Source organism: Helobdella robusta (genome assembly GCF_000326865.2).
Source record: "Helobdella robusta unplaced genomic scaffold HELROscaffold_3, whole genome shotgun sequence".
In the NCBI taxonomy this organism is placed as follows: Eukaryota; Metazoa; Annelida; class Clitellata; order Rhynchobdellida; family Glossiphoniidae; genus Helobdella; species Helobdella robusta.
This window is the reverse complement of record NW_008704501.1, coordinates 7,713,593-7,726,240: the sequence shown is the minus strand read 5'-3', so window position 1 is coordinate 7,726,240 and position 12,648 is coordinate 7,713,593. Positions and strand designations below refer to the sequence as shown.

Sequence of the window (12,648 nt, the reverse complement as noted above, 5' to 3'; positions counted from 1 at the left end):
TCCATACACGATGCCAATTACAATCGATCTCAATCGGTACCGAAACCGTTAGTTTCAAGTCGGTTATCTTCATCCATCCTTACGGATTCAACGAGCTCTTCAAATTCGTATTTTAATTTCGATAGCGCTGACGGTGGTGTCTGCAATACAAAGCCCTTACTAGCAAGAACTGAAGAATTAAATGAAGATGAAAGCGAATTTTATAGAGATAATTTAGCTGTTACTGATTCTGCTGTTAGTACTGTTGCTACTGCTACAACAACTACAACTACTACGACTGCAACTACTGCGACTGCAACTACAACAACTACAACTACTACGACTGCAACTACTTCTAGTACAGATATCGCTAGTACTACTACGATCGTTACTACCCTAAAACATGGTTTTGTAGTCGGCGATGGTAATAAAAACCCGAACGAATTCGATGTGGTTATGTTTGACGCTAAGGATTCACCAATAGGTTTCTTCTTCTTTTTAATTGTATTCATAACGTTTTACATGATTTAATGTAATTTAATCTTTAAACAATTAAAATAATGATTAAATATTTAAAATTCAGGAAGTAGAATTTACAAATTGTTCAGTAAGTAACAAAAAAAATTATTTTTGGTTAACAGATGCCGACAAAATGTACGCCCAGTTGTTTGATAACGAAAACAACTTATTATCGCAAGTATTTCAGACAAATAAAACTGACTGTGACGCTCCTACTTCGAGTTTCTTGACAAAAATGGAAAGCCACGATCCAAATGAAACGATTTCTGTTGAAGATAAAATTGAAAAAGTGGATTTTGCTATTAATTTATCTAAACAAAGTTTACCAACATTTGAAAAATTCTCCGATTCAAAATGTGAAAATGAAGAAAACTATTTATCCGAGGGAAGAGAATCAATCCTCAAATCGATAATGTCCCCGTCAACATTCAAACAATTGCTAGAAGGCGTTCGGGATATTATATCTCCGACGAAAGATCCTGATTGGACATTTGATCCGACCAACAACGCCAACGATCCGTGCACAGAGAACGAGCAGATCAGCACATCAAACACCATGGAGATGTTAAACAACAAATGCATAATCGTACCGGATAGCGACGATACCTTTTGCAAAATGGATACTTTAGAATCGGCTTTCATCGGTTTTAACAATCAGCTGGCTTACTTAACAAAGGCTGATTCGCAGCCGGTTCTAGCGTCGTTTGAATCGAAATTATCCGATAAAATACTTCAATACAAAAATATCATCAAAATGCCAGCAGGAAGTGATGTACAAGCGGGTAAAATTAAATCTAAATTGAAATACCCTTTGAAAACTGTAAAATCTGTACCGGCATTTGTGAATCCTTCTTTCATGTTTGATAGAGGGCTATCGAATGAAACCAGTATAAGAACGCAAAACTTGGATGTTGTTGATGTTGATGATAAAAATGATGACCAGGTAATGATCAAGTCTTGTTCGACAAGTTTCGCCGAGAGTAACATTACCACTCTTTCTGAGGACACGCCAAATTTCAACTGGAGTTCTTTAAGAGATCTTTCCATTCCTTTAGAGAAAGTGCTCGCAGAACTTGACCAGACCTTGCAGCCGTTCATTTCAAAAGAAAAAGAGGAAAGTTCAATGAATTCTTCGCTAGAAACCTCACCGACATTGAACAGCCTGATGAAGAGATGCCCAAGTTACAACAACATTTTAACACATGCATCACTATTCGAAGAACACGCTCTAGTTAAGGAGTCGGAACATTCTGCAAGTACTTCAGATGTCGATTCCACATTCGCTGAGGTGACCGCAACTTTGCAGGAAACAACATCAGAACTTGAAACTTTGAAATTTGATTTAGAAAATAATAAAAAGTGGTTTCAAAAATCTCTTCAGGATAAAAAAGTTGACGAGCAGAAATATGATGACATTGTTTCAATAGTTAAATGCGACGTTCCTGAAAAAACAGAACTTTCACCTTTGAATTCTGACGTTGAACCGGCAGTGAATAACTTGAATCAAAGTAGCGAAACTTGCTTTTTAACTGACACTCCTGAAAACGAGAATATAATAAATTCACAAGAAACAAATTCTACAGAGATTGAAAATGCAAAAATGAAAAAGAAAAAGCAGCATTTAGCACCAGTAAGTCCAGTAAAACTAAATTTAGAGGATAAACCAAACGCCAACATTGACGATGAAACTAACGAAGTTAAACTAACGAAATCGAAAAGTGAGCTAATGAGATTGTTTTCAATGAGTAGACACCGCGACATGTCTCCCGAGCCAATATTTCTCGAAGGCCTCAAATCTCCGTGTCTAATTGAGCCTGAGATGGATGAGGTGCATTTCTTGAGCGATGAAGATTTAAGAGAGATTGACCTCGATGAAGACATACCTCCGAAACATTTGCTCAAGAATTTAAATAAAAAACAGTCATCCGCAAATGCAGAAGTTAAGAATAATGAAATTCATTATTATCAGTTTCCTAGCACTTATCAAAATTATCATTCAGGAAGCAAATACTATGCAGACGTTGAAAAAAATAATTCGATGGGAAACGGCGACAAGATGGCAAAAAGCGAAGCAGCTGAGAAGCAAATCAAACCTCAATCAAAAAGTTTAGACTTGAAAATTAAGCCATTTAATCAAATGAAGACAATCACAAACTCGCTAGATGAACGGAAACTAACACACTCAGACAAAGCAAAATCACATCTTGAATCTGAAAGGGACACTGACGACAAGATAGCATATTCAGAGACGATGTTGGAGAAGTTCATCGATATAACCAGCTCATTATTTCGACAAGCAACGGGGAAATTAGAGCCGGAGATACCTCCATCGCTCCATCGCCGCCACTCATCTCTATGGAAAGAAACGAAACGTAAATACAACTCACTCGATGAAAATGTTACACTTACAAAAAGTGATTCGGCAAAAAGTAAGTCTGGATGGTCGGTCAAATCATATTCACTAGACTCACCGGCTGCAGATTATCATGTAAATCAGATGAACAAGGATGATGAACACTTCTGGAAGCACGTGAAAGAAATTGACCAGAGACCGAGTCACCTATTTGGATTCGTACCGCGAGGAGATGATGATGCATACAGCGTTGATAAGTCAACGACTTCTGTGGTGGATGATCTACTGAGAAACACTTCAAGCCGTAGTTATCTGACTGAAGAGGACGATCTTCAAACTAAAATAATCAACGAAAGCTTTCAAAACATTCAAGAGCTCATGAAAATCGCAGACGTTAAAACGTCTTCAACGTACATTAGTGAATGTTTATCAGATGCTAACGCTGCTGCTGGGGAATCTAACGCGAACGCAAACAAGGTTATGCAAAGAAACGACAGTGACGATGGCGAAGTTGTCGACATTTTTGGCATAAAAATTTCAAAATCCAAACATTATTTGCACCAGAGAATAAAAGACGAAATAAAAATTGTGACGGCGACCAAAAGACTTCGAATTGATGAGGCGGAAGAGATTAGGATGATGGAAGCAGTGATGGCCGAAAGAGAGAAAATCAGAAAGATTAAAGAATACCCGCCCGCACCGAACAACTATAGAGAAGTTAAAAATAATCAACTCGATTACCGATACGATTATACTTCGGAAGATACGGAGCCAATCGAACCAAATATTCAAGAAACTTTTGAAGAGGAGTATATCGATGATGAATGCATAGATGATGTGTTACTAGCAAAATCTAAACTGTCGGAAGATTTTCAAAATATACTGAACGACATTTCCGATCTGCCATTACTGATTGATAAGAAACATTCAAGAGCATCGTCTGCATCTTCATACACAGGCAGTTCAACTTCTGTTGAAGCTTACGAAGCGCCCAAAAACTACACGGAAAGGGGAAACCGAAAGTGGTATTTCAACACAGCTGGGAATCGAAATCGAAATCGCTCAGAATCATCGAATAGCTGTTTTAGCGATAGTTTCGTAAAAAATAAACCGCGTCAAGGCAAACTTGAATCGCGTTCTTCTCAGATGATCTATCCGGTTGAAGATGACCAGGTTGCAGTGGCTGAGGCTTACAGCAACGTCGCCCCAACCAGCATCTCATACTCGCTGCCAGGGAGTCGATCGTCGTCGATGTCTCGATCTATAAACTCTAATTTCTCGTCCGACTACGATTGTTTTTACAACGTTAACAACGACAATTACCACGATAACTTTGATTACTACCAAAAATACGACCCAGATTATGAATACTTGTGTAGATTGGAGAAGGAAGAGCAGATGAAACAGGAGAAACTGAACAGGCTGCGTGTTGAAATTGAGAAACGACGGAAACACTTGCTGGTCATGACTCCAACGCAGCCTGCACATGCAAGCAACAGTGCCTGGCAAACGTGGAACCAGCCGCAAAATTATTGGCAGTCAGAACTCAATCATCGTCAGCAGATGGAATGGCTCCGGAGAGATGATTACATGGAGAAGAAAATGCACATCGACGAAAACTCGGGAATCATCAAACCTATCGATTATCAAATCAGCCGCCAGCGACCGCTAACCTACAATCGTTTCAATTCCGAACATGATTTTCACAGCAAGAATTTACTGATTCAGCAACAAAGACAGCAACAACAGCAACAGTTACTGCAGCAGCAAAAATATTTTCCTGATTATTACGCGCAAATGTACTACCAACAGCCAAACACAGAGCCCCAATATTTGCATGCATCTCCAAAGAAATCATCTTCAGATCAAAGACTCACTCCGATAAATTTAACAGACTTGCTGGGTATAAGTGACGTTCAGCGCGCCCTAGCAAACTCACAGTCAGGCAGTCCTCTTAACAGAAAATCTTATAGCAGTCCCACAAAAAATATCATCCATCCAATTCAAACCAGGGAAACATCTCGTCAAAACCCTTACCACACTTTGGCACAAACCTACAGGCAGTACCACCAACCAACGAAATTCAACCAGACATCCGACAGCAGACATTACTACAGAGCCACGCAGAGCAACCAAACGGAAACATCGGAATCAGAGGAATCCTTACTCCATTATTGCCTTCCTACTCACGGCAGCAGTAGAGATTCCGGTGTTAGCAGTAATGGGATGATGGCGGAAGTTCCAGCTCAAAACGATCAACTCCCAACAACGAGATCCCGATCTGGAGATCTGTTCGCCATGCAAAACTCCTCACCTGCACCTCACTACGCCACCTACAGAAAAAAAGTCGCGAGCAACCTCTGTAGAATGGGCTTGAACGTTTTGAATGAAAAGAAATATCCGAAACAGACAAATTCAGCGGCCGCGTTGAAATGTTACAACACTGGACCCCAACTCGAACAGGGATGTGCTGCTGCTAGGGATGAACAGAATACTGAGATGAATCGGAGGTTGTTATGTGAACAGGCTACACCATTGGAGAGAGGCTTTGCCAGAAGTCCAAGTGACTAAAAATTTTCAATCCACAACAATTTTTTTAAACCTTTTATAGTTTTATATTTATGATAAAACACTTTAATTATTTATAAAAATGAGGCTTCAAACATCTCACAACATATCTATGACATTAACAAACAGAACCAAGCAATTACAATTTAAGACATCATCCCAGCGTTGAAACTACCGACAAACTCGACCGATCCGATACCGCCTGTTCAATACCGACCACAACTAGGGTTGGGCATAGTTTAAAATTTACAAATATTAATAACACAATACAATAATAATTATTTTAGAACCTAAATTTAAATAAACAAATCAAAAATCAGTAAAAAAACAATTAATGTTTACAATACTCAACACAAATATACGTAACGACTTAATCTATAATATAGATTGTCAAGTATAGATAAATTAATAAAAAAAATGTCTAGCACGTGCAAGTATCGCCACAATAAGCACTAAGTACGTGAGATTAGATAAGCCAGACATTATGACCAAAAGAAGAGCCACAAATGTTAAAAAAACTCTCCCGGGTCAAAAAAATTTGCTATTTAAGCACATATGCGGCCTTCCAAAGGTAAAATAGTTCTCTATGGGGCCTTCACAGCAAAATGTTTGCCTACCCCTTGTGTTACATAGTTAAAATGTTTCAAGCACTCCGACCGCGAAACAACAATATGTAACAGTATTGGTCGTAGCAGTAGTAATTACTGCGTTATCAATGTGGTAGTAGTACTAGTAGTACAGGTAGTTATAGCAGTAATAGTGGTAAACGCAGTAATAGAAGTAGAACTACATATAAGTAGTAATAGTAGTGGTACAAATATTAGTAATAGTGTAGTTGTTGTGATAATGATAGTAGTAGTAGTAAAAGCAGTAGTAGTAATGCGACAGTAGCCACAGTAGAAGTTTGTCTACTCAGCGTTTTAAAATAACCATCTACTGATGTACTGGGGAGTAGCATGTTAATGCGCCATGTACTCTGAACATTTATATCCATGTTTATGTCCGTTTTAATGTTTGTTTATGTTTTTGTTTATATTTCTATGTATTTTTTTCTTTGTTCATGCTTTGTTTATATTTCTTCTTTTTTTTATCTTTGTTTATGTTTTTGTTTATATTAATTTTTACTTCTGTCTATGTTTGTGTCTACAGTTGTTTTATACCTTATCTAACATTAGCATTAATGACAACAACATCAACAACAACGACAATGTGATCTAATAACAAAAATAATAACCACCACAACAACAACAACAATAATAATAATAATGAACAAAAACATGAAAAAAACAATGACGTCACAGAAAATGTTATCAACAAAGAAAAAATACAACTTCCCGACGAAGAAAATATTACTAACGGCAGACTTCGGCGACAGAAAGTTCAAAGGTCACCATTTATTATTATTGTTATTATTATTATTGTTGTTGTTATTGTTGTTGTTGCTGTTATTATTAATGTATGTATGTTATAAAGATGACCTCTCTTGGTTATAGTCTGACTTTTGAATGCTGGAAGATGAAAAAAGTTATTGATTTTTTTCATCCTATTTACGAGATCCTATCATAAATCTTTTTATTATTGTTGTTGTTGTTGTTGGTGTTGTTGTTGTTTTGTGATTTTTGATATTTTTATGGTCTTATTGTTGTTGTTGCTGTTGTTGTTGTTATTGTTGTGGTTGTTATTGTTGTTATTGTTGTTATTCAAAACAACAACATCCGTAATATCCACATGCAGCAATACTAAAACAATATCAACGACAACAATAACAACAACCACAACAACAATAAAAACAACGTTATTATGCCCCAGAACACGGATACGGCTTAGACATTTTGGGCGGTCAGAACGTAAGTTACGACGGTGGTGATGTTGAAATCGGGGCAGTCGTTGTCTCTATCTATCCGGGCAGTATCGCTGATCAACTGAATAAAGAGATACATGAAGGTTTGTTGTTTCTGTTGTTATTGTTGTTACTGCTGTTGTTGTTAATGTTATTGCTGCTGTTGTTGTTGTTGTTGATGATGATGATGAAGAAGATGATTTCTTCTTTCGTTATAGTTGTTTCTCAGAAATTTTATCAATTGCACCTTAATCTATTTAAACAAACAAGCACACACGCACAAACGACTAAATATATACACACACACACATAAATACACAATCACATACAAACACATACAAACATATACACATACGCACATACACACACACACACACAAACACACACAAACACACACACACGTGCGTATACATAGCGGAAGTATGAACAGCAAAGATACAGACGCCGATATAAGGTCAACGACAATGTCAACAATTTGCACGGACGATAGCATTGTGTCGTCATCATTCGACAACAACAACAACAACAGCAACAACAACAACAACAATAACAACAACTACGCAGGTGTGAAAGGGTTAATTTTTTTTAATGCATTTTTCTCAGTGAATACAAGCATAGCATGAGGTAGGCTGTGATCTCTTTGCTTTCAAATTTGGTCACTGCAACAGTCTGAATAGGGGCTTTAACCGTGCCGCATAGATTTGTGGCTTCTTATTCAAACTATAACATTTTCATAACGACATAAGATGAATGTTCGAATACTTGAAACAATAACACGAACAAATAGATTTGAATGATGGTCTGGAGGAAGAATACCAGAACAACTTAAACAACAAATTAGCCTACAACAACCAATCACCGTCGGCCACGTCATCAGTTCGACGACAACATCAACAACAACATCAACACCAACAACATCAACACCAACAACTACAACAACAGCAGCAGCAACAACAACAACAGAATCAACAGCAACATTATCATCAGCAGCAACAACATCTTAGAAACTTTGAAAATTCAAAGTCGCCAAAAGCCACTGACTCTCTCCAGGCAGGTCCCTTCAGTCTCGAGGCCTTCACTAACAATATTATGGCTTTAAAATCTGAAGATAATAAAAAGGCTTACCTTGGTGAAATTCAGGTTGATGCTGATTATAGTTGTGATTATTTTTATTATTGTTATTATTTTTATGGTGGTGTATATGGTTATGCCTATGTTATAATGGTTGTGAGGGTAGTGAAAAATGTCGACTGTGACTGTGATGACGACGACGACGATGATAACGCCCCCAACATCAACAATATCATCAACAACATCATCATCAACAACAACAACATCAACAGCATCATCATCAACAACAACAACATCAACAATATCATCAACAACAACAACAACATCAACAATATCAACAATATCATCAACAACATCAACAACAACAACATCATCAACAACAACATCATCAACAACAACAACAACACAACAATATCAACAATAACATCATCAACAACAACAACGCAGCTACAACTCAGTTACGATGATTACGACGGAACCTTAAACGTTCACGTCATTCAAGCCAGAAATTTGGTCCCGAAAATCAAAGTTGGCTACTCTGATCCGCTTGTTAAAGTCTTCCTCCTACCTTATAAATGGTATGTAGTAGTAGTAGTAGTAGTAGTAGTAGTAGTAGTAGTAGTAGTAGTAGTAGTAGTAGCAGTAGTAGTAGCAGTAGTAGTAATAATAAAATTTTCTAACTTACAGCAGCACGGAGAGCAAGCGAAAGACCAAATGCATTCCAAGGACTCTTCATCCAGAATGGCACCAGACACTAATTTTCCTCCACGTCCCGAAGGAAAAGTTGTTCGAGAAAGTTCTCGAAGTATCCGTGTGGGATCACGATCAGTTTCTGCCGGATCAGATACTTGGAGAGGCTTTGATTGACTTGTCCGGTTGGTCTGAAGAATGTGATATATTAACATTACCTTATGGATTTGAGTTTTTGTAGGAAACAAAACAAATGACTCCTCCAACAACACCAATCAGACATCAGCCACCTGGACAACCGCCCCCACTGGTACTTCCTCGTTGAGGACAGTGACAGTCGGTTCGGCAAGCGCCCTCGGACGAGCACGGCGTCATCATCGTCAGAGAGTGGAGGTGACGACGACGATGAGGATGAAGATAACTCCTCATTCAGTTCGAAAAGTTGCGATACCAGTAAAGGGTCCGATCATCATCATCACCATCATCAACACCACCGTCGTCGGCGTCATCATCGCCATCATAGTACCGGAAGTGGAGGAGCTGCCGGAAGCGGAAGTGGTGGAGGGCATGGAGAAGATGGGAAGAAGAAAGCAAGAAAGTTGGTTGTCGCCGTCGTTGATGATGCCATTTATTTTATTGATATTATTTTCAATGTTTATATTTTGTATTATCGCCCGTTCAAGGTCGTCATCAGGAAGCACAAACGTACCAGCAACAACAAACTGCCCCAATCTTCCTCCGAAGACCAAAAAACAAAGAACAATAAACAAACAATCGAAAAAACACGACGAGCAGAACAATCAACGTGACAACAACACAGAAACAACAACAAATTTTGATGATGTCTCTCCAATGGATAACAATAGCGAAAGAAAGAAAAAGATTGATGAAGAACTGGCTCTGTGGGGAAAACCCAGGGGCCAAGACAGAAATTGTGATTATTATTATTGTTACTATTATTAAAATTCTATCACGATCACTATTTATATCACTATCGTCCAAAACTTGCCCTTTGCAGATGACCGAATCGTTTTAACTCCGCCCACAAGACGTTCGTCGACCAATCACGAAACTGCAAGTAACAAAAGGTCTCCTATAAATAGCCCAAACAAAAACAACAACAACAATAATAATAATAATAATAACGACTTTGATAATTATAACAACAACAATTTTAGTAATAACAGATATCTAAATAGCAATATTGTCAATGATGACAATTTTAATCACAATAATAATAACAATAATAATAATAATAATAATAATAATAATAACAATAATAATAATAACAACAACAATAATAATAATGGCGATGACGACAACGATAATGAAAGTAAGGTATCTAGGAATGTACATATAACATGGGTTAGCTAGTTAAAATGTAAATTAGATCAGTTTAAAATTAAGAAACAAATTAATTGCAATTGATTTGAAAAATAATTTCTTATAATTAAATAATGAATAGTTTTTCATTTTAATTTAATAAATTTCCTTCAAATAAAACGTGATAAAGAATGACTCATCACAGAAAACTAAATCAACATTGTACGATCAGAAGACTCTTAGCAGAGGTAGGCTTTCTCTGATTGGTCAAATTATTTTGTCCAATCATTTTATTTCATCCATTTTAGCCAAGCTTCATTAATTCAATATATAATTTATTGATCATCAAACCAGTTCAAATTTATTCAAAAATTTAATCAAACAACATTTCAACCAATGCCAACACATAAAGACGTTATCCAACCAAAGCGCTAGTTGTAAAAAAAAATACAAAAATATCATCTAATCAAAGTACTAGTTATAAATAGACGTTAACTATCAGCCAATCACGTGCCTAGATTGTAATAACCATCAAATATCATCCAATCAGAGTGCTACTTATAAATAAACATTAAATCATCAACCAATCACGTGTCTAGATTGCAGTAACCACGAATTAGTGACTTGTTTTAGACGAACTCTCACTTCTGTGTGGAGCACGGTCAGCTGTTGTACGAAGTACGATTCGCTCACTAAAAAGAAGGTTTCTATAATTTTTAATTTTAAATAATTTCGATTTTAATAATTCTATAATTTTTATATTATATTTAATTATAATTAAATATAATTATAAATCATTTCTAAACTTTCTCCTAAGAAAAACTACCTTATGAAAAACTCGTGCAAGAAAGGAATTCAAAACCCAGAAGTTCTCGTATAACTGAATAATTGATTGAATGAACGAATAGGTGATTGAATGAATAAATAAATGAAGGAATGAATGAAGAGTGAACAAATGAATGAGCAAATGCATGAATGAAAGGATCGTTAAATGGATATGTGATATGATAAAATGTGAGTATTATAAATGAACTAACGAGTGAACGAATGAACGAACGAACAAAATGAACAATCGAACGGACGGATTGAAAAAATTAAAGGAAAAATGAATAAACGACTGTATGAGTCAATTTTGATAACATGTAAAAAACCTTATATGATGTAACGACATTGACGATGTTTATTTTACTATGTGATAGTCACAAATTTGCTTACTACTATACTGTATATATATATATATATACACACAAACAAGCAAACACACACACAAACAAGCAAACACACACACAAACAAGCAAACACACACACAAATATTCACACATACACACAACAAAACATTTAATATGCAAAACGTTTCTCCTTTTTTTATATTTTTTACCATTTTAATAACCATCAACTCCTATATATTTTAACTTATATATAGATATATACGTTTGTTAATAACCATATAACCTCAATATATTTCTTATGTTAGAATGCAATTCTTTCTCTTATTACACACACACACACACACACACATATATATATATATATATATATATATATATATATATATATATATATATATACACACATACATTCACAAACACACCTTCTATACAAACCAACACCTTACACACATACTTAAGTCCTACTCAAGTTAAGCTTAAGACTTTATTGCCATGGAATCTATCAGTTACAATAATAGATATGATAAATTATACTATACTATATATATAATTTTAATTAATAATATAGTTAGTCATCTATCGTAATTCTAATTCTTTTTACATTAAGTAAACTGTCTTTAAAATTTATATAAAGTATGGTAGTCTGTGTGTGTGTGTGCATTTGTGTGGTGTTTTATTATCATTACTATTATTAATTGTAATATTATTATTTACTGTAGTTGTAGTACTCGCAGATTTGTTATTATATATATATATATATATATTTATATATATATATATATATATATATATTGATTTCTCCACCGTTATTTCCGCTTGTGCGTGTTAACAACACTGTGCATGTAGATCGTGTATTTATTTGTGTTTAAAATTGTATCGAGATACATTTGCATATACGAATGTGATGCCTATATGTGTGTGTGTATGTACTTGCGTGTGTTTTTATATGTGCGTATTTGTATACATGGGTACATTTCGCTATAGAATTTTTGGCAATACCCATTTAGCGATTACTATTACATACAAACATGAAACCAAATTACACATACATACACACACACACACATACATACACACAGACACAAACCAAACTCTTAAACGCTTACTCTTGACTGCTCATTTAGAAATTTAAAATA

General features: G+C 35.8%; 3 protein-coding genes across 3 annotated transcripts in view; all 3 read left to right on the top strand.

Moving 5' to 3' along the window:
• Positions 1 to 510, top strand: part of HELRODRAFT_161833 (hypothetical protein) — a gene marked incomplete at both ends in the record, with an annotated part of 10,959 nt that extends 10,449 nt beyond the window's left edge. The window contains one exon of the mRNA XM_009021712.1: positions 1 to 510. This exon is cut by the window's left edge and continues 2,349 nt beyond it. Coding sequence (XP_009019960.1) covers positions 1 to 510 — 510 coding nt within the window.
• A 121-nt stretch (positions 511 to 631) lies between these two features.
• HELRODRAFT_161832 (hypothetical protein) lies at positions 632 to 5,422 on the top strand (the record flags this gene model as incomplete). Its single annotated transcript, XM_009021711.1, has 1 exon — positions 632 to 5,422. One exon carries the CDS (start codon positions 632 to 634, stop codon positions 5,420 to 5,422), a length of 4,791 nt encoding a protein of 1,596 aa, XP_009019959.1.
• Positions 5,423 to 8,480: 3,058 nt separating this feature from the next.
• Positions 8,481 to 9,829, top strand: HELRODRAFT_65345 (hypothetical protein; the record flags this gene model as incomplete). Its single annotated transcript, XM_009021710.1, has 3 exons — positions 8,481 to 8,942; positions 9,028 to 9,205; positions 9,300 to 9,829. 3 exons carry the CDS (start codon positions 8,481 to 8,483, stop codon positions 9,827 to 9,829), a joined length of 1,170 nt encoding a protein of 389 aa, XP_009019958.1.
• Positions 9,830 to 12,648: the final 2,819 nt, after the last annotated feature.